Genomic DNA, 24,077 nt, shown 5'->3' with positions numbered 1-24,077 from the left:
ATTTTTATTTGGGAAATGAAATTACGTGAATGAATAGGTGAAATGTGTCAGATGAAAAATGACATTTCGATGAATCAAGATGATATTTATAATATTTAATTTTCGGGCCTTGGGTCGGGCTTCGGACAGCCCGTGTAGGGCTCTACCTATATTGTAATATAATTTAAAAAACAATTTTTTGAATAGAAAAGATTTCTAAGGTTTTTTTTTTATTATATCTTTCAATAACACAATGTTAAAGTAAAATATTTTACAATAAAATAATAAAAAATTTTATTCCTAACAACAAAAATGATTAATATAATTAATGTTAAATAATAAAAATTTAAGCATGGTCTAATGGACTCTTTTGGTAGTGGTCGTCATAATTTTTGACCAGGTTCCATAGAATTTTTAGACAAACCCAGCTTGAAATTTTTTATAATTTGTTATATAATAAAGGGAAAATCTGTAACATATAAACCTTTTTTGATTTTATATTCATATCAACAGTTAAAAATAATTGAATGATTTTTATATATTATTTTTACAAGAAGCCAATTTTAGTGCGATAAGATAATAAGGAAGTAATCAAATAAATCATAATTTAAAAAATTACCGTTATTACCCATTGATAACACTAAAAAAACATTGGACTACCGGTTAAAATCAATAGAGTCTTAGGGGGAGGACAAAAATGAGCTCAGCACTTCTAAATTTAATTAGATTACCTAAATTTGTTTTATTTGAAACAAATATTTTCTTGAAAATGTGGCTTTTAATTACTCCTGCTAAATAATAATAGTGAGTGGCATTCCTTAAAAAATTATTTGTCAAATACCTTTAAAAAAATATTAATTAAGCAACTATTTTTTGTGAATGAATCCAAAGGTTAATTTTTGAGTTTTTATATAATTTTTGTCTATTTTTCATATTTTAAACAAATTTTTACACGTAATCAGGAAAAAATCAATGTATACGATTAAGAAATTTATTGACGGAAATTGAATATTTTTATAATCGATTGTATATTTAACTCGTTAAATACCAAAATATAAACAAAATTTTACCTTTTAAATTAATTTTTTCTCCTCAAACTTAGAACAATATATAGTATAACTTTAGCTTGATTTTTAATAATAATCTTTTCTAATAATTCTTAGATTAAATAAGAAAATAAACCTAACAACTCATACATCGACATTTTTTATTATAAATGTTTAATTATAGGGTCACATAAATGAAGCAATGAATTTGATGTCTACATATCTGCCTAAAGAAAACAATTCAGGGAGTCCATATTCTGAAGGAGGGAGTTTATATGCCTTGGGTAAATATTATGATCAAATTTAATAATACACATTTCTAAAAATATATTTATAACACAAATTAAAAGGATGAGTTTACTATATTATTTATTTAATTGTTTTTTAGGTTTGATCAATGTAAATCACGGAGCAGGAATAATAGATTACCTTATTCAACAATTAACAAATTCGAATTCGGAAGTATTACATTCAATATTAAGCATAGATTTGCGGTTGTGACAAAATGCCTAATTAATCATAAATTTTTTAAAACAAATCTCATAAATTATATTGTTTTTTAAAAAAAATATACATCCTTAGCCAATTTAAAATTCAGTTAACGTCTTCCTCCACCACTTTTGGTATTAGTATTATTAAAAACCTTGTTTGGCTGAATCAATCAGGTGTTTATCTTTATTTATTGAGAGGGATATTTTCCCAATCGTTGTAAAATATGTAGTTGTATTTCTTAAATCCTCCTTTCATCTTATCTTTATGCATGGCCAATCAAATCTGCAGCTATGAAGATATTCTCATTCTCTTTTAGCAAATTTTTTGTGAGCTCACATAAATAAAAAAAAATTTTTTTTGCACACAGATGATAAGAGCTACCAATGACAGATTAGATTTCATAACATATGTAATCTTATAGCAAATATAAATATGTTATAAACCATTCTTATAATTTATAGATCTTGATTTGTTTATGAATCAAGAAATGACCTTTTAAATAGTGAAAATCACCCTGATATCAGTTCAGACTATTCCACAGTCCCAAAAAAATGATTAACTGCATTCAGATAAAGTTTATCAACCAAATAGAATCTATTTGTTTTATCAGTCATTTTGGATTATAAATGAATATTAAAAATTTTTTATTTCAAAATATATATCTGGATTTTTATTTTAAAATTTTTGAATTTCCCTCATAGCATTTGATTCATTTGTTTAGCATTATATATATTTTTTTAAAATAGATAATTAAACACGGAGCTTGTCTGGGTCTTGGTTTGGCAGCTATATCTTCAAATAGACTAAATGTTTATGAAACGTTAAAATCAAACCTATATCAAGATGATGCTATAATTGGTTTAATATAAATTATGATTTATTAATTTAATTATTTTTTATAATGATTCTAACTATAATGTATTTAGGTTTAAAACTTGTTTAAAAAAATACATCTATCAACAGTTTACATGAAATTTATATATTAATGATATTAACCTAATATGAACTTGTTAGGTGAAGCCGCCGGTTTAGCTATGGGTTTAGTTATGTTGGGATCAAATTCCTCCAGCGTTATTGATGACATGATATCGGTACTATTTATATTATACAAGTATATACGTATACCATAGAGGTCATTTATAGTAAGGGATAATACAATAATTTTGATTTTTTTATACCATTAAGTTTGAATGCTATTTTACAGGCTTGAAATGATACTTTACGAGAAAATGCTATAAGAAAAGTCTTAAAAAGTATTTTTGAATGCTTTTTTGCGATTTTTAATAAGCATTGATTTTTTTAAAAAAACCTCATCATAAAATTGTTCGCAGGTTTAAATTTCTATAAATAATTAGCTCACTTTTTCAATGGAACATTTATTTTAGTCTCCATTTTTCATTCATTTAAAAAAAATATGAATGCATTACTTGCCAGAAATACTCGGAATGTATGATATGTGCTTTTTCAGAAAAAATGGAGGACATTCATTTAAATTCAAAATTTCATCTAAATGCGGTCTTAGAAAAAATAGTAGGTAGCAACCTTATATGGTATATATAGTAATACGAGTAGGGGGAAGTCGATCTTACACGGAATACTCATAATTCGATTAGAATATAATAAATAGGCAAGCATAACTTTTGCATAAATCAAGAAAAGTTATCCAAATAAATTCTAATAATTATGTTCATATAAATGGTATGTGATTGAAATTTGTTCAAAGAGGCATTTTAAAACAATTATATAAAATTTGTCTATATTTTTTTTAAATAATATTTTATTTGTTAATTTAACAATTCAAAAATAGATTACACATTGTACATACATTTAATTATCTTTAGTATGCAAAAGAAACACGTCACGAGAAAATTACTCGTGGGCTAATATTAGGGATCGGTTTGGTGATGTTTGGTACTATGGAGCAAAGCGAGTCTCTCATAAAATCACTAACTCATGACAAGGATGCTATACTAAGACGTAGCGCTGTTTATATCATTGCAATGGCCTATTGTGGAACCGGAAACAACGCTGCTATACAAAAATTGTTACATATAGCAGTAATTACAACAATAAAATTATTAATTATATTATTCTTGGAAGAAAAAACCCCGGAAGATTAACTTCGTAAAAACGAAAAAATTATAAAATAACTTAATGTTCATTATTTAAAAAAAGTGAGAATTGTGCAATTGCTTTTTATTATTGGAGTTTGTTTCAAAATTCGATTAAAATATTTTTAAGGCTACTTTATTACTTATAACTACCTAACCTTATTAACAGAAACCAAAACTTTATAGAAGAATCACGTATAAACCTAAAAAAAATCATATTCATAACATAAAAAATTTCGTTCTTAGGGTTTTGCGATATTTTAATATATGATAAAAAAAAATTCAATTTGTTTTTGCGATTAAATATTGAATATATGTGACCATTATTGTGTCTAAGATATTTTTTTATTTTCGGCAAACCAACATATATAAAGAAATATATAAAATCTTAGTTTTTAAATTACGGTATTAATTTAATATTTATATATATGTTTTTTCTTTATTTGGTTATTATTCATTGTAATTATTTATTTCTAACAATTTAAACCAAATTATCAAAAGATTCCCTATGAATAATAAATATTAAGCTTATAATCCATCCATATTAGTTATAATTTTCGAATACATTACATTTCTTATTTATGGTTAGGTCTCTGATGTAAATGATGATGTTAGACGATCTGCTGTAACGTGTATAGGATTCTTACTATTTCAGTTTTATTTAATTTATATATATTTTAAATTTGGATATAATCGATATTATTTCAATGTGCAATTGTCTAATTCGAGCCATTATAGATTTATTAACCTGTCTCAATTTTTTACAATTATATTTATACCAATAGATTTGCATACTCCCTCCCCCCTCCCTCCAATGAGTTGAGCAACTCATGCAAAATTTATTTGGTCCGCTTAGACAATTTTACACTGTAGAAAACCATTATAATATAATATTTATAATGACTAGGTCTTGTTGATTAATAATCAACATTGATAATACATTAGATTAATTGTATGAGGCATGAAATTTAATATAGTTTTATGTGGTTGAGCATGTATTTAGTTTATGCCAATTTATTTATTTATTATTAGTTGTCAATTTAAATTTGTAAAATATAACAAAATATAAATAGAACTCCTGAACAATGTCCGAACATAGTATCTTTATTATCTGAGAGTTACAATCCACATGTGCGATACGGAGCTGCTTTGGCTTTGGGAATCGCTTGTGCAGGGACTGGTTCAAAAGTATTTATATTGACATTAGAAATTTCAATATGGGATGATTACTAGAATAAAATATGTAGTAAGAACTGATCCAAAAATTTCCCTATTTCAATAAGCCAATTTCATTTCACTATTTTGTAAAAATATATTTTTTTCATTAATAGTACAATTTGTCATAAATGATTTCACCGTTTAGGAACTGATTTCATTAAGAATTTGTATTATATATGATAGGTTGCTTTTTTTAGTAATGAGTTAGCTTTTTGTCTTAGTAAATAGATCATGAAAGGAAAATGTATATATTATATTAAAATATTAGCACTTAATTAATTTTTATAATTTTAGGAAGCTTTAAATATGATTGAACCTTTGATAGATGACAATACTAACTATGTTAGACAAGGGGCGTTGATTGCCTCTGCTATGATTTTAATTCAACAAAATGAAATTACTCAACCTAAGGTTAATTTACATTTATGCAAATTAAAATTTTAATATTAAAGTAAAAAATATTTAGATTGTTTTAATCGTTTTAGGTAAAAAAAAGAATAATAATTTTTTGGTCATTTATTATACTCTTCTATATCCAGTTTTGGAAAAAGTATAAATTCAGGATTAAACTATACTAGGTGTTTTTTATAGTTAAAATAGGAAAAACTATCACGTGATCATATTCTTGCTTATCGGATTTCTAAAATATTTAGGTTTATAATATTTTATATCAAAACATAAAATATTATCAAGACCAGTATTTTTGATATATAAAAAAATAATAAAAATATTAAATATTGGCTTATAAGCAAAGATAAAAAAATTAAAATTTAACAGTTTTATATCATTTATCTTGAAAGTAGGTGAATATAATTATAAACACTTGTTAAAATTAAGATCACTTATTGGCTAATATTAATAAAAAATGCTTATTTTATGTGATTTTAAAATACAAAATTACTATTTTTCAATTCAAAATTCGATAGAATACAAAATACAATAACGATTTTTTTTGAATTTAAAATGAAACTTTGTCCTATCTCCTAAAATATCTAGAGAAAATCTGAAAAACTATTTGAATACTTAATCTTTTCAGTGAGATCCTTAATATATAAAAAATTTGAAATTATAGAAGATGAAATAATATAATCCTTTACCAACAAATTGTAAAATTAAGTCAAATATTTTTATAACCTTTATTTATTAGTATTAAAATAACTATTAAGTGAAGATCTCATATTTATAAATCATAGGATTCTTTTATTAAAAGTCTTGTTAGAATTGATATATAAATCTCGAAATATTCTTTACATCTTGCATGAAAATTTCGATAATGTTTTTTAAAATTATTTTATAAACATAATTAATTAGTCTACCATATTCAGAGAAAAATACTCTAAAATCATTGGAGATAAACATGAGGAAATTATGGCTAAATTTGGAGCTATTTTGGCACAGGGAATTATTGATGCAGGTTATATTTTACTTAAATTGTTTACATGGGCTATTAATGGAAAAGATGGTAGAATAGTGTTGTTAAATGGCACGATTTCGCCAATTTTAAAATATTAGCCAAAATAATATTACGCAAGCCTCGAAATTTTGTTAATAAGGTTTAAACCGTTTATGAGCAAAATTTCGAGGCTTGCATCTAAAATATTAGTATAGTAATTCTTATAATAAAATGTGGAATTTATGGTTTCATGGGCCGAATTCCAATATGATAATTTTTCATTCAAAAATAAAAATACTTTTATTCAATTTAAAATTAAATTCAAAATTTTCTTATAAAAAATATAATGATTTTATTCAATTTATAATTAAATCAAAAACTTTCGCATAAAAAATAGAATTATTTTATTCACTTTTACAATTTTTTTTTGTGTAGTAAATACTTTATTTAAAAAACAAGTAAGCATATATTAAAATAAATGAATTTAAAAATATAGAACTGGGAAAAAAAAATTTAAAAAAAGGGTACAAATCACCCGAAAGAAGAGTGAATGCTTAAAATTGGTCCGGCAGATTTTCAGGGAAATCTGCTCACAAAAGTAAAATCCTTCATTGGGGTTCCCTGAGATCTGCCTCATTTTTTTCCTATGGTTTTAATGATATTGAGAGCATCACTTCTGAACATGCCTAGGGTATTGGTAACGATTGGGATAAACACAGTGTTGGTGAGGCAAGCATATTTGTTTTTTTCAGGATTTCGGCCTTTCATGGCAGAAAATAGAGGTTGGACTTGGCGGCAAAATCAACACAGGTATATTCCCAAGCAAGTGGGAGACCATTGGTCCAGGGAATGAGAGATATGCCATTGGGGCGTATGCCATTTTCGTTTGAGAGGCCCACTGTTTCGAGGGTGGATGAAATATTAACTTTTTTAAGAGCAGCTAGGAGAATGTTGTTAATAGATTTATGACGGTGTTGTCGTCCATGGGAGAACTTGCAGTGCAAGGGATGGTAAGCTATTGATTCGATGGGATGGTCACAGTCGATGCAAATGGAAAGAACCACAGCATTACAGCCAAGGTGTAGGGCTATGGAAATACTTAGCTGTTCGCCAGTTAAGAGGAGGCCAAGATTGAAACGGAATGGTTTCCAGCCATTCGTAACCTGAGCTTGCATATAATATAAATTATTGGGATTGTCCTCAAAGGGCCTGTTCAAAATAAGGTATTCAATTGAACAGGCGATCAGAGGGGCATCCCAGTCTTGTTGAATGCTGGAAGCGGAACGACAAAGGGTGGGTGAGCAGTTCCTGTCCCAAAAGGTGAAGACCTGCGAGAGATTAGTATCTAAAGGAGTGGATCCATTATCGATGATAGATTGAGCAGCAAGACGAGATGAGATAAAGGCTGAGAGAGAAAGTTGTATTGGGGATTGGATACCTATACTACCAGAATTGCTGTGAAGGGTGGCCTGAAGCCAAGTTGAATTGGAAAATTTAAGGTTTAATATGTTTTCAAGAAGACCCTTAATTTGGGTTTCATGAGAAACGAGCAAGTCACGGCTAGTGTTGCGTAATCGGCTAAAAACTACGCCTAAGCCTAATTAGGCTAAGCCTAAAAATCGGCTAAAACTAAAAATCGGCTAAGCCTAATTAGGTTAAGCCTAAAAATCGGCTAAGCCTATATAAATCTGCTAAAATTAAATTAGTCAAAATTCTGCATCGATGCTTATTAGTATTAATTATTATTTTAGTAAAATAATTTATTTTATTTATATTTAATGTAAATATTTTATTATTATCAACAAATAAACATGATATGATTTAATATTTTTTATTTATATTATTATATTTTGAAATGAAAATAAATTTATTTATTTGATGTTATTTTAATAAAAAAAATAATATGCTGCTATATTGTTAAATTGTAATATTCTTTTTAATATAATTTATTAGTGATTTTCACAATCTTCTTTATAAATACATCTTTTATTGAGGAATTATTTTGTTTATTAGATAAATAAACAATCTTTTATCATTTTTTTAAAATTATTTATTTAGGTGGATTTTATGAAACTTTTTTGATGTTATTTTATATGATCTTTTTAAGGATAATATTTTAATGTGACAATTGTAATAATCGTTCTTTTATAAGTTTTTTGAATTTTTTTGAAGAAAATAGGTTAAAATAAGTATTAATAACATGTGTAAATATAAATTTAGTGAAGATGTACCAAATAAAAGTGACAATTGTCATAATCGCTATTTTTAAAGTTTTTTGAATTTTTTTGACGACAATATATTAAAATAAGTATTAATAACATGTTTAAATAAAAATTTAGTGAAGATGTACCATAGAAAATTGACAATTGTCATAATCGTTATTTTTAAAGTTTTTTGAATTTTTTTGAAGAAAATATGTTAAAATAAGTATTAAAAACATGTGTAAATAAAAATTTAGTGAAGATGTACCATAGAAAAGTGACAATTGTCATAATTGTTATTTTATACGTTTTTTGAATTTTTTTGAAGAAAATAGGTTAAAATAGGTATTAATAACATGTGTAAATATAAATTTAGTTAAGATGTACCAATGAAAAGTGACATTTGTCATAATCGTTATTTTATAAGTTTTTTGAATTTTTTTGAAGAAAATAGGTTAAAATAAGTATTAATAACATGTGTAAATATAAATTTAGTGAAGATGTACCAATGAAAAGTGACATTTGTCATAATCGTTATTTTTAAAGTTTTTTGAATTTTTTTGAAGAAAATATGTTAAAATAAGTAGTAAAAACATGTTTAAATAAAAATTTAGTGAAGATGTACTATAGAAAAGTGACAATTGTCATAATCCTTATTTTATACGTTTTTTGAATTTTTTTGAAGAAAATAGGTTAAAATATAGGTATTAATAACATGTGTAAATATAAATTTAGTGAAGATGTACCAAAGAAAAGTGACATTTGTCATAATCGTTATTTTATAAGTTTTTTGAATTTTTTTGAAGAAAATAGGTTAAAATAAGTATTAATAACATGTGTAAATATAAATTTAGTGAAGATGTACCAATGAAAAGTGACATTTGTCATAATCGTTATTTTTAAAGTTTTTTGAATTTTTTTGAAGAAAATATGTTAAAATAAGTAGTAAAAACATGTTTAAATAAAAATTTAGTGAAGATGTACTATAGAAAAGTGACAATTGTCATAATCCTTATTTTATACGTTTTTTGAAGAAAATAGGTTAAAATAGGTATTAATAACATGTGTAAATATAAATTTAGTGAAGATGTACCAAAGAAAAGTGACAATTGTCATAATCGCTATTTTTAAAGTTTTTTGAATTTTTTTGACGACAATATATTAAAATAAGTATTAATAACATGTTTAAATAAAAATTTAGTGAAGATGTACCATAGAAAATTGACAATTGTCATAATCGTTATTTTTAAAGTTTTTTGAATATTTTTGAAGAAAATATGTTAAAATAAGTATTAAAAACATGTTTAAATAAAAATTTAGTGAAGATGTACCATAGAAAAGTGACAATTGTCATAATCGTTATTTTATATGTTTTTGAAGAAAATAGGTTAAAATAAGTATTAATAACATGTGTAAATATAAATTTAGTGAAGATGTACCAATGAAAAGTGACATTTGTCATAATCGTTATTTTATAAGTTTTTTGAATTTTTTTGAAGAAAATAGGTTAAAATAAGTATTAATAACATGTGTAAATATAAATTTAGTGAAGATGTACCAATGAAAAGTGACATTTGTCATAATCGTTATTTTATAAGTTTTTTGAATTTTTTTGAAGAAAATAGGTTAAAATAAGTATTAATAACATGTGTAAATATAAATTTAGTGAAGATGTACCAATGAAAAGTGACATTTGTCATAATCGTTATTTTTAAAGTTTTTTGAATTTTTTTGAAGAAAAATGTTAAAATAAGTAGTAAAAACATGTTTAAATAAAAATTTAGTGAAGATGTACCATAGAAAAGTGACAATTGTCATAATCGTTATTTTATACGTTTTTTGAATTTTTTTGAAGAAAATAGGTTAAAATAGGTATTAATAACATGTGTAAATATAAATTTAGTGAAGATGTACCAATGAAAAGTGACATTTGTCATAATCGTTATTTTATAAGTTTTTTGAATTTTTTTGAAGAAAATAGGTTAAAATAAGTATTAATAACATGTGTAAATATAAATTTAGTGAAGATGTACCAATGAAAAGTGACATTTGTCATAATCGTTATTTTTAAAGTTTTTTGAATTTTTTTGAAGAAAATATGTTAAAATAAGTAGTAAAAACATGTTTAAATAAAAATTTAGTGAAGATGTACCATAGAAAAGTGACAATTGTCATAATCGTTATTTTATAATTTTTTTGAATTTTTTTGAAGAAAATATGTTAAAATAAGTATTGATAACATGTTTAAATAAAATTTAGTGAAGATGTACCATAGAAAATTGACATTGTCATAATGGTTATTTTTAAAGTTTTTTGAATTTTTTGACGAAAATATGTTAAAATAAGTATTAATAACATGTGTAAATATAAATTTAGTGAAGACAATGAAAAGTGACAATTGTCATAATCGTTATTTTTAAAGTTTTTTGAATTTTTTGAAGAAAATAGGTTAAAATAAGTATTAATAACATGTGTAAATATAAATTTAGTGAAGATGTACCAATGAAAAGTGACATTTGTCATAATCGTTATTTTTAAAGTTTTTTGAATTTTTTTGAAGAAAATATGTTAAAATAAGTATTAAAAACATGTTTAAATAAAAATTTAGTGAAGATGTACCATAGAAAAGTGACAATTGTCATAATCGTTATTTTATACGTTTTTTGAATTTTTTTGAAGAAAATAAGTTAAAATAGGTATTAATAACATGTGTAAATATAAATTTAGTGAAGATGTACCAATGAAAAGTGACATTTGTCATAATCGTTATTTTATAAGTTTTTTGAATTTTTTTGAAGAAAATAGGTTAAACTAAGTATTAATAACATGTGTAAATATAAATTTAGTGAAGATGTACCATAGAAAAGTGACAATTGTCATAATCGTTATTTTATACGTTTTTTGAATTTTTTTGAAGAAAATAGGTTAAAATAAGGTATTAATAACATGTGTAAATATAAATTTAGTGAAGATGTACCAATGAAAAGTGACATTTGTCATAATCGTTATTTTATTTTTTGAATTTTTTTGAAGAAAATAGGTTAAAATAAGTATTAATAACATGTGTAAATATAAATTTAGTGAAGATGTACCAATGAAAAGTGACATTTGTCATAATCGTTATTTTTAAAGTTTTTTGAATTTTTTTGAAGAAAATATGTTAAAATAAGTAGTAAAAACATGTTTAAATAAAAATTTAGTGAAGATGTACCATAGAAAAGTGACAATTGTCATAATCGTTATTTTATAATTTTTTTGAAGAAAATATGTTAAAATAAGTATTGATAACATATTTAAATAAAATTTAGTGAAGATGTACCATAGAAAATTGACATTGTCATAATGGTTATTTTTAAAGTTTTTTGAATTTTTTGACGAAAATATGTTAAAATAAGTATTAATAACATGTGTAAATATAAATTTAGTGAAGACAATGAAAAGTGACAATTGTCATAATCGTTATTTTTAAAGTTTTTTGAATTTTTTTGACCAAAATATGTTAAAATAAGTATTAATAACATGTGTAAATATAAATTTAGTGAAGATGTACTCTAGATAAGCGACAATTGTCATAATCATTATTTTTTAAATTTTTTGATTTTTGTTGACGAAATAATAACATGTTTAAATAAAAATTTAGTGAAGATGTACTATAGAAAAGTGACAATTGTCATAATCGTTATTTTTAAAATTTCTTTGATGAAAATGGGTAAAAATATAGATTGTAAAATTAAAATTGCCTGAGTATATGCCCAAGAAAAACATATGGTAATAATAGATTCTTCCCCAAAAACAGGAGCAAATTGGCATTTTATTACATTTGTTCATCGGGTCAGAAATTAATATGCAAAATTTATATCATAATATCTAATCCTAAGTTAGAAATTATTATTTTTTTACCAATTTTCATCAGACAATCTTGTTTAAAATTTGGGTAAACTTTTTTTTCTATTTTAAAATCAATATCGATGCAAGTTAACTATTTTCGTCAAAAAAAATCAAAAAACTTTAAAAATAACGATTATGACAATTGTCGCTTATCTAGAGTACATCTTCACTAAATTTTTATTTAAACATGTTATCAATACTTATTTTAAAATATATTTGTCAATAAAATTCAAAAAACTTTAAAAAAACGATTATGACAATTGTCACTTTTCATTGGTACATCTTCACTAAATTTATATTTACACATGTTATTAATACTTATTTTAACATATTTTTGTCAAAAAAATTCAAAAAACTTTAAAGATAACGATTATGACAATTGTCACTTTTCTATGGTACATCTTCACTAAATTTTTATTTAAACATGTTTTTAATATTTATTTTAACATATTTTCTTCAAAAAAATTCAAAAAACTTTAAAAATAACAATTATGACAAATGTCACTTTTCATTGGTACATCTTCACTAAATTTATATTTACACATGTTATTAATACTTATTTTAACATATTTTCTTCAAAAAACTTTAAAATTAACGATTATGACAAATGTCACTATCTTCACTAAATTTATATTTAATATTTTCGTCAAAAAAATTTAAAAATAGCGATTATGACAATTTTCACTTTTCATTGGTACATCTTCACTAAATTTATATTTACACATGTTATTAATACTTATTTTAACATATTTTCGTCAAAAAAATTCAAAAAACTTTAAAAATAACGATTATGACAATTGTCACTTTTCTATGGTACATCTTCACTAAATTTATATTTACACATATTATTAATACTTATTTTAACATATTTTCGTCAAAAAAATTCGAAAAACTTTAAAAATAACGATTATGACAATTGTCACTTTTCATTGGTACATCTTCACTAAATTTGTATTTACACATGTTATTATTAATACTTATTTTAACATACTTTCTTCAAAAAACTTATAAAAGAACGATTATGACAATTGTCACATTAAAATATTATCCTTAAAAAGATCATATAAAATAACATCAAAAAAGTTTCATAAAATCCACCTAAATAAATAATTTTAAAAAAATGATAAAAGATTAATAAAATTTACAATATAATTCCTCAATAAAAGATGTATTTACAAAGAAGATTGTGAAAATCACTAATAAATTATATTTAAAGAATATTACATTTTTACAATATAGCAGCATATTATTTTTTTTATTAAAAAAACATCAAATAAATAAATTTATTTTCATTTCAAAATATAATAAAATTAAATAAAAAATATTAAATCATATCATGTTTATTTGTTGATAATAATAAAATATTTACATTAAATATAAATAAAATAAATTATTTTACTAAAATAAATAAATAATAATTAATGCTAAGCATCGATGCAGAATTTTGACTAATTTATTTTAGCCAATTTTTAGGCTTAGCCCATTTTTAGGCTTAGCCAATTTTTAGGCTTAGCCCATTTTTAGGCTTAGCTAATTTTTAGGCTTAGCCCATTTTTAGGCTTAGCCGATTTTTAGGCTTAGCCAATTTTTAGGCTTAGCCGATTTTTAGGCTTAGCCTAATTAGGTTTAGCCCATTTTTAGGCTTAGCCGATTTTTAGGCTATACCTAATTAGGCTTAGCCGATTTTTCCACCTAAAATCTCGGCTAAGCCGTTTTTAGTCGGCTAAAATTAGCCGATTACGCAACACTAGTCACGGCATTTAAAGATTATAGAGGATCTCAGGGCGTAAAGGATTTTAAATATATTGAAATAATTTTTTTTAAAAAAAAAGATAGATGGGCTGGGAGGTAATTAAATAATGTGATTAATTTCGATAAATTGTTAAGGGATTTGTTTAAAAATGTTTCAATGACCTTTTCACCTCCTATAGGTGATCCAAGGTGTGTCATCTCGTCTTGGTTGATGACGTGATATGCAATGTCTGAAGGGATAGAAGTGGGATTTAGAAAACAAAACTCACACTTGGAAAGGTTGATGATAGTCTTGTTATATGAGATTAATTCTCAATGATGAGGGGGATGGGCGTGATTGTGAAGAGGTTGCATGAGACAATGCCGTCATCAAGATACCAGGAATTTAAGGTAAGGTTAGATTTAGATTAAATTTCCTGGATTATCTTGTGGATCCCGATGCAAAAGAGGGCTGGGCCTAAGGGGTCTCCTTGTTGAATTCCCTCTTGAGTTCAATTATGTTATTATTAAATTTTAAAAAAGTATGGCTCGAATAGCTGTGGAGGATGTAAGTAGAGTATTTGGGATATTGGGTGCAAAATAGTGGAACGAAGTGTTGGCGTTTTATTGTATTATATGCATTGTTGAAATCCAGTTTTAGGACCACGTCATCTGGTGTACTGTTATCTATAGTTAACTGAACAATGTGAGCGGAAATTTCAAAGCCTCCAGGAACACCAAACCCTAGTTGAAGTTGCGACAGGAATGAATAAAGGGGTTCCTTTATTCGTGAAGCAATGATCTTAGAGAGAGTCCTTTGGAAGAACTACCCAACAGCAGTTGGGCAAATACCTCCGTCCTTTTTTTTGAGGGCTATAAGGCGGGCACCAAAGAGAATAGGAATAATAGTTGAAGGAAGGGGTCCTTAAGAATTATATTTAGTAACCTGGTAAGGTTCTGTAAAAGGGTTCTACATGAAATGTTGGGTTTTATAATGTCTTGGATGAAGATAGCATGAATGACATCAAGACCTCCGGAAGAGTCTCTTGAAAGATCTAACAGCTTTGATTGTCTCATCAGTGTTGATTTCGGGAGCTATATGGTCGTTTTGGCTTGAGAAGGCAAATTCCGAATCACATATGTGATGTTTTAGAAACAAAGCTTCTAAGGTGGATTCATTGTTTGGAGTTAAGGAGTGTTTAGAGGTCATGGCTTGGAGGGCTGAGTTTATGTTAAGGCTCTTTATTTTGTTTATTTTAGCCCTACGGGCAATGGGGAGTGGATTGGATTGGTAGGTTCGGGGAGTAGGGGTTTGTATGGAATCAGGGTTGAAGAGGGCTATTGATGTTTTTATATGTTTGGATAATAAAGTATTTTTATTATCAGGAATTTTAAGGGTGATATGGTAAAACAAAGTGTTTTTTCAATTGGATAGGTTTCTAGGATTGTTTACTGTTAATGGGATTAACTTGTTGAAGGAATCTGCAAAAGAATTACAAGCACCCCGTGGTATGCGGGATATGGTGGGAAAGTTGGGTAGAGATAAAAAATCATTGGCCCAGATTGTATGTTGGGAGTTTGTTGACTGGGAGGCAAGCAATAGGAGAGGGAGGGTTTGCTAGATTTAATAGACTGAATGGAGGAGGATCTGTAGACGTTATACATGGTAGCCCTGAAACTCGACATCTGGAGGATAAGGGACCATGGATTTGAAACTTTCTAGCTTTGGTTATATTTGTAGATTTATTGCATAAGGGGCATATTTCATGAATTTAAATTTTTATTTGCCAACACTCTTATCAATACATAGGAGGATTCAAAATAAGAGATAAGATTTGACATATATTTAAAATTTAGAATGATAACTTATGCAGGATATATATATATTGAAGGAGATGTGTCTAAGGTAGACGAATATAAAAATTGAGTATGATGTAGGCAGAGTAAATCATTATAAAAGCTGCTTTAGGAGACAAACGATAATGACGGCACATCTAGAAGCATAATTATATTAACCAGTTATAGAATGCAGTTGAGAGTATGTCTGTATAACAATCTATTAGATAAATAGCAACAATGGTATGGCGATATCTGACAATTAACAACCCATTTACAATTTAGGGATAGATGATTCCATATCAAAAAAACTTTCTATAAAAATGATAAATATATTACACCTTCATTTTTTTTCCTTTTTTTTAAAACATAATAAACAAAAAACGTTATTCATTTCACAACACTTTCAAACATCAATCACCTCTCTCATATTATCATAATTACAACAATTAAGTTATCCGTTTTTAAAAATCGCGCCATTTAACAACACTAGGTAGAACTATTTTACCTCTAGAAATAGGAAATATATACTTTAAAAATATTTTTAAATAAAAAAATCGGATTTTTTTAAATATTTAAATCAAATTTTTTAAACAGGTTGAATTTTGAACAACTTTAAACTAGGGATTTATAAACAAACATTTTATGCCATCTTATTTAATTTTTATTCATATTAAAGAGGAATACATTCATATTTTATTTAAATACATGGAAAAGTAAATTTACAATGATAAAAAAAATTAAATTTATAATGTGAAATGATAGATTTCGTTATAAAATACAAAGATGATTTTAATTGCACGTTTTCAGTTTTAGTTACTGATATGAAAATGCAAATAAATATTAAATATTTTATAAATAATGCCTCAACTCTATTAAAACATTTCAAAATAAGTTACCATAAAGTTATAAAGATATTTAAAAGATACTAATCTCAATCAAAAAATCCTTGAATATTTTGCAAAAAAAACATAGTATATCAGATTGTGTCGACATAAATAATTAAATAATCAGAAACGTTTAGTAAAATAATAATTTCGCTTTCCATATCCATATTAAATAATATAAAGAATCTTCAGTGGTGAAGATCATAAATTAGAATTCTTTTTGGTGATAATACAACTCTATTAAAATATTTCAAAATAAGTTACCAATGTTATAAAAATATTTAAAAGATACTAATCTCAATCAAAAAATCCTTGAATATTTTGCAAAAAAAAACCATAGTATATCAGATTGTGTCGACACAAATAATTAAATCAGAAACGTTTAGTAAATAAATAATTTCGCTTTCCACATCCATATTAAATAATATAAAGAATTTTAAGTGGTGAAAATCATAAATTAGAATTCTTGTTGGTGATAATACAAATGCATAAATAATCATAATCTTCAATCAGTTCCTTGGTGTTACAGCTTCTTTAACTAACGTAGAAAGGATATTTTCCTCTTTTGGCCTAGTTTAATCAAAATTTATAAACAGGCCTGGACAAAAAAGGAGGAAAATTAGTTGATCCTTTTAAATATTTTAGTGATAAAACCCTATACAAATTTGTCAAAATATTTGCTAAGCTATAAAATGAAAAGAAATCGATGCTACATTATTATTATATCTCAATAAATAGTAATCATAAAATATTAAGTTTTAAATTTTTATAGTTTTGTGCAGCAACATAAACAATCAAAATGCAAATAACTGATTCATTTTATATGTGTTTACTCTACAGCTGCGATTATCAAAAAGTTAGCCCTACGAGGATAAAATAAATGATCGATTAGACTGTTAACATGTTAAATTTATATGCAACATTTTAAATTAGGGGTGTGCCGATACCACTTTTTGGAGGCCGATCCGATATTCCCAATATTAAATTGATATCGGCCGATTACCGATCCGATATCATATTTAATTTTGTAGTAAAGATACCAATGGTTTTAATTTTTAATATACTTTTTATTAATATAACATCTTTAATTTAACTATAACATAACTTATGTCATAGTTTATATTCAATTTAATAAAATATTTTTATTGTTAATTCACTTTTATATAATAAGTAATACATTAATTATATGCATAATAAGTAATAAACAAATATATATGAAATTTTATATAATTATTTAAAATATTTAACATTAATATATCGAAGATTTCTTTTTAGAAATACCAAAATTTCCAATTTATCAAAGGTCAGCCTGCGGCGATGGTAACTGTCAATATCACCAGCTTCACTAAAATCTGATTCTGAAGAGATTATCGCACACTTTTATAAACTGAATGAGCAAAAAAAAATAACAATATCGCAGAATGTTTATTAATTAATTATTTAAAAATAAATGATTTTAGATATAACTCTTTTTTAAAATTTTATAACATTTTATTTTTGTTAAAGACGCCATTTTATATCGGTTCGGAAAATTTTATAATATTGGCCGATAACCGATATTTTAAAATGGGTGAAATATCGGCCCGATCCGATAAAAATATCGGTACATCCCTATTTTAAATGGTTGAATTTTTATAAAATTTAATGTTAATGTTATTTATAATTTTTTACATTATTCGAAAGGTGGCCGAAATACAACGATTACTTTTAAGAGTGGAAGGAATAATCATGTTGATGTGCTATCCATTGTTGGAACTCTATTATTTACCCAATTTTGGTTCTGGTATCCTTTTGCTCATTTTCTAAGCTTGTCATTTAGATCCACCAGTTTGATAGGGCTAAATTATAATCTAAAGGTTATTTTAAATATTTTATAACTATTGATACATAAAATCCTATTTTATATGTAATATTTTGAACTGTATAAAAATCAATTTGATTTAAATTAATTTTATCAGACTCAGGCGTGTACGCAGGAATTTGGTCTGGGGGGGGGGATAATAAAATTTTTTAAGAAATATTATGGTTTTTTTTTAAATATCAAGCATAAGTTTATTAGGACTATTAACTATTTCTAATACACAATTTTAAATTAATGTGAATTATAAAAAAATTATATGTAAAGAATCACTTAAATGACCCAAAATAGATATTTGAATTTTTTGAGCCTTTAAAATTTATATTTAATAAAGTATAAAAAATTTAAATGTAAGAAATATAAATTAATACACAAAAAGTTTCTTAGGAATAATTGTATTTTGTATGTTAATTTACAATGTAAAATCCAATTTTCGTTGGGATTGAGCTAATTTTTCAATTATCTCATCCTTGCTTGTCGTCAAATGCCTCTGAATTTCAAAAGATCCAAACCTTTCAATCTACTTTCAGAAGTTGTACTTCTTGGTATGTTCTTCAAAGACCTGCAGTCCTACGGCCCCCAGGGCAGACTGTATTTTAATTTATTTAAATATACCCGGGCCTGAAATTTTTTTTAAAAAACACCCAAGCCATGTATATTTTAAAACAGCCTATATTTAAAATCGTTATTATTAGTTATAAAAATCAAAAAAATCCGGGTGGGGCTTGAAAATTTTATTTGAAAAAAAGCCGGGGCGGGCTTGAAAATTTTTTAAAAAAAAGCCGGCTGAGCCTGAAAATTTTTAAAAAAAAACCCGGGCAAGGCCTTAAAAATTTAAAAAAAAACCCGGGCATGGCCTTAAAAATTTAAAAAAAACCGGGCCGTGCCCTGCAAATGGTTACTTTGCAGAGCTCTGTTATTCTTCTTAAAAAAGAGAATGTTCTCTCATTAGTTTACTAATGGGAAGATTTGCTAATATATATAAACCCTTTTAATACATTGGGAATAAAATCTAAAATGTGTTTGAAATAATGCAGAGCATCCATAGCATTTTTTGGGACTATATCAACCATAGTTAATCTTTATAAACATATATTCAGCTAATAAGGCATCATAAGATACTTTAACATCTTCATGATAAAAATCCCACAAATATTTTTTTTTCTATCACCATCTGAAAAAGGTTGGGAAGTCTTTTATGGAAGTAATATTTGCAGATTGGTAAGTGCTGCATGATGAATTAAAAACCATTCATTTATTTGGGTTATAAATGTATCTAAGATATACTCTTCTACTGATCCTATATTAATGTTTTAACTATGAGCTTGCCTTGCTGCATCGAGGGAGACAAATATTAAACACGTATAGCTCTGCTTTTGAACTAACAATAACATATAAAATATGAAATTCTTCATCAACATTAGCCCTAATTTCCTTGAATTCTAATATAATGCTCTCCGCTATTCTCATCTTCTTAATCAAGTCAATGTCATGTTTTTGAAATATAATACATAAAATAGTTGTATAAATAATTCTTTCTAATGAGAAAAAAATTTTGGAATAAGCATTGAATCCAATAATTTTCTTGCTTCTGAGGGAATATTTCTTTCAGGCCATTGTGATATTTCAGTAATAGCAAATAATCGGCTCTTCTTACTTTATAAAAGCTGTTACTGCTATAACGGGGACTCTATCTCCCTGTTGGACAATTTCAGAATAATTATTATTTGACTAGAAATTTGAAAATGGTAGATAAATATTCACTAAATATTTAAAAATAATAAGTAAATATTACGCCATAAAACTTGTATTCGAAATTAATTGATAAAATAACGTAGTTGATGAATGCAATAATAAATGTAATTAAATATATATTTATTATGAGATAGGAATAAATATTAACAAATATAAATTAATATAAACAATAATATTTTTGAAAAATATATCCGGCATCTGCATTTTTGGCTTGGGGGGGGGGGTTGTCCCCCTGCCTCCCCCGCTGTGTACGCACCTGATCAGACTAAAAAAATCCTCGAACTTACTCTGAAATATAATTAAATTACTTCCCACTTAAAGAGGTTTTATAATTGACACTTTTATTTTCTATTAACTTCATTTTAAAATAAAAAATTTTTTCATTTAAAAAAATGGAATGAATTTCAAATCAGAAAAATCATCGAATATAATAAAAATAATAATAATTGACATTTACTTTTATAACAATTTTTTTTTAACCTTGTTGATTGACATTCCATATATATAAATGCGTATAAGTATTAAAAAAATAAGCAAGGCTATGGCATACCCCCTCCCCTTTATGGGCAAAAGACATTCATAAAAAAATATAATATAATAAAAGGTATTCACAAAAAAATATTATATGCAATGTATATTACATATATACTAAAATCTATTATACTAAATATAGGCTACAACCTACTATATTTGATCGGAATAATAAAAACATTTATATAAACTACAAGTAAAAATGTTATGGCATTTCCTATTACAGATTATAGAAAATATCTATATAAAAATTATGTTATAAAGGGAACAAAATATAGTAGCCAAAAAAAATATTTGCGGTGCATATGTTAACCCCAATTGCTTATAATAACATGGAATCTTCTGAGAAATTTTCCGTGATGTTGTCCCGATCTTGATACGATTGCTGCGGTACCCGGCGATTCAGGTAGGGTCTTTGACGTGATCGTGCTCAATAGATCTCTTGACGAGTCTTAGCCATCACCGCCGCATTATTACTCCTGGCTTCTCCTGGAACCGTGCCAACGTCGAAGGCGTCGGTTCGCTTCAGAGCATACCCGATTGTAGGCTGTCCAGGGAAAATTCCCTAGCTAATCGCTTTGTCATTGAGTGGAAACTCATCATGGAATTATCGTTACGATTTTCCAGCTGCATCCTTCGATTTCGTGATGGTAATTGGCATTGTCTGACGAGATGATAATCGGCCTGGCAATTAAAACATCTTTTCCGTGCGCCCAATGATTGAATCATATTTTCCCTTTGCCGACCAGAACCGATGTTTAATCCATTATTTTTTGGGATGAGCGTGAGTTGGACATAGTACTCCCCGAAATCCACTAGTCGCGATTTGGTTTCCATTGACACAATTTAAATTACAAGATTTTTTTCTTAACTAAAAATAAATTTATAAGAGCTCTTATTTTTTTTTAAACCGAAAATAAAATTATGAAAGTTTTTTTTTGTAATTAAAAAAAATATATATATGATTCCGAGAAAAAAAATATAAAATGGAAGGGAGGGAGAAAAGAATTTCCCCATACTCATCAAAATATTAAAAATACATCCTTCAATGGAGTTCACCAAGCGCTCCTTTTTCTTTCCTTCGTTTTATTTACTGTATCCATATCAGATTACCCTTTATCCCTAGTTACTCCCGTGGTCTAATATGGTCATTATGCCTCAGGACACCTATCCTTCAAATTTATGAGATTTAACCTCATTCCCCTATTCTCCAATATAATACCCTTAGCCCATTTTTTGCTCCTATTACCAAATAACCGGGTTCAAACCCTTTTTCCCACACCAAACCTAATTCCTTAGTCTCTCGGGACTATATCACTTTTATTCCTTACTTTCAAAAAATCCAACCGAACTTTGGTTTTTAAGAAATAATTCAGGATTTTCCGATTTTCTAATCCAATTTTTCACAATGGCCACCATCCTCTCAGCTTGTCCATTCGAGCTGTGATGATACGGTGGAGCAAGAATATGTTGTGTCTGTGACTCAGTACAAATTTTTTAAAATCATCACTAATGAAGGCTGGACCTCCATCATATATTATCGTATCAGGTAAACCATATCGAGCATACAATTCTCGTAATTTTTTAACAATTTTTGTGGTATAACCATGCATCTTTGCATATTCTATCCATTTTGAATAGGAATCAACCACCAAAAAGTATGATTTTTTTTATCTAGATCAAAGAAATCGACGCGGAGACATTCCCATGGTTTCTTTGATTTGGGCCACATCTGACCTACCTCCTTACGGGGCACAACGTTTATAAAAAAATTTATCAGTGAAAATGTAAAATTTTTAAAAGTTACTTTGGGTATGTTGAAATTTAAATTTGCATTTAAAATTTTTCATAACATTTTTGACCTACTTAAGCACCTTATTAAAATACATATTTGGCTTAAATTTCAAAATTTAAACTATTAATTTTTAAATTATTCGAGAAGGAAATACCTACCCCGGGAACACACTATCCCCGGTCTCCCCTACACTTATTTAAAGAATTTAAAAACATACAACTATGGTTAACATCATCACAAGAAAAATCCCTGTTATTAGCAACAATAGGATGTATACTTATAAAATATTGGTAAATTTATGCGCACCAGATAGTCCAGGAAATAAAGAGCTATTAGAAATAGATAACATTTTACTCAAATTTTTTCATCCTACTCCTAATATAACTGTAAAAAGATTTAATCTTTATCAATATAATCAAAAAAATGAGGCAAAATTAATAGACTATATACAAAATCTTCGAAAATTAGCAACGACTTGTGAATTTGGGGAATAAATACTACATTTAAGAGATAAATTTATATTCAGAATAAAAAATCCTAAAATTTTACAAAGATTATTATCTGAAGATGATATAGACATAAATAAAGCTGTTCAAATAGCCACTTCATTAGAAACAGCTATAAAAAATACAAAATGATGAAACTAGAATCGATCAGTTAGAAGAGGAACATAATGAAAATATAAATAAAATTCAAAAAGTTAATAATGATAATGATAAACAATCCAAGTCATATAAATTATAATACGAGCTACAAAAAACTAAATCCCTGCCATTCTTACGGCGGAAACCATAAAAGGGAAATTTGTTTTTTTTAAGAATGCCACTTGTTATAAATGCAACAAAATTGGGCACATTGCTCGAGTCTGTAGAAAAGAAATAGTGAATTTTATTAATAATAAAACAACGATTCAATACTTATCACCAGGAGTATATTGCGGCGGTGATGGCTCAGCCTCGTCAAAGAGATCTATTGAGCTCGATCATGTCAATGGCCCTACCTGACGGTTACCGCAGCAATCGTAACAAGATCGGGAGACAATATCACGGAAAATTTCTCAGAAGATTCCATGTTATTGTAAGCAATTGAGGTCAACATATGCACTGCAAATATTTTTTTTGGCTACAATATTTTGTTCCCTTTATGACATAATTTTCATATAGATATTTTATATAATCTGTAATTGGCCCTAACATTTTTACTTGTAGTTTATATAAATGTTTTTATTAGTCCGATCAAATATAGTAGGTTGTAGCCTATATTTAGTATAATAGATTTTAGTATATATTAATATATATTGCATATAATAATTTTTTTTATGAATGTCTCTTGCCCATGATGGGGGGGGTACATGTC

The 24,077-nt window shown here is 26.4% G+C and overlaps 1 protein-coding gene across 2 annotated transcripts in view; it reads left to right on the top strand.

Moving 5' to 3' along the window:
• LOC135922667 (26S proteasome non-ATPase regulatory subunit 1-like) overlaps positions 1–24,077 on the top strand; it is a 57,878-nt gene that overhangs the window by 16,796 nt on the left and 17,005 nt on the right. For both annotated transcript variants that reach the window (XM_065457101.1, XM_065457100.1), the window contains exons 13-22: positions 1,210–1,309; positions 1,414–1,487; positions 2,264–2,375; positions 2,532–2,608; positions 3,359–3,574; positions 4,218–4,282; positions 4,702–4,816; positions 5,141–5,257; positions 6,158–6,260; positions 18,466–18,638. In XM_065457101.1, coding sequence (XP_065313173.1) covers positions 1,210–1,309; positions 1,414–1,487; positions 2,264–2,375; positions 2,532–2,608; positions 3,359–3,574; positions 4,218–4,282; positions 4,702–4,816; positions 5,141–5,257; positions 6,158–6,260; positions 18,466–18,638 — 1,152 coding nt within the window. The remainder of the gene's footprint in view (positions 1–1,209; positions 1,310–1,413; positions 1,488–2,263; positions 2,376–2,531; positions 2,609–3,358; positions 3,575–4,217; positions 4,283–4,701; positions 4,817–5,140; positions 5,258–6,157; positions 6,261–18,465; positions 18,639–24,077) is intronic.

The sequence above is a fragment of the Gordionus sp. m RMFG-2023 genome, chromosome 1 (assembly GCF_954871325.1).
Source record: "Gordionus sp. m RMFG-2023 chromosome 1, tfGorSpeb1-WG-v2, whole genome shotgun sequence".
In the NCBI taxonomy this organism is placed as follows: Eukaryota; Metazoa; Nematomorpha; class Gordioida; order Chordodea; family Parachordodidae; genus Gordionus; species Gordionus sp. m RMFG-2023.
Note: the sequence above shows the minus strand (reverse complement) of the source record. Positions and strands in the feature narration are given on the sequence as shown.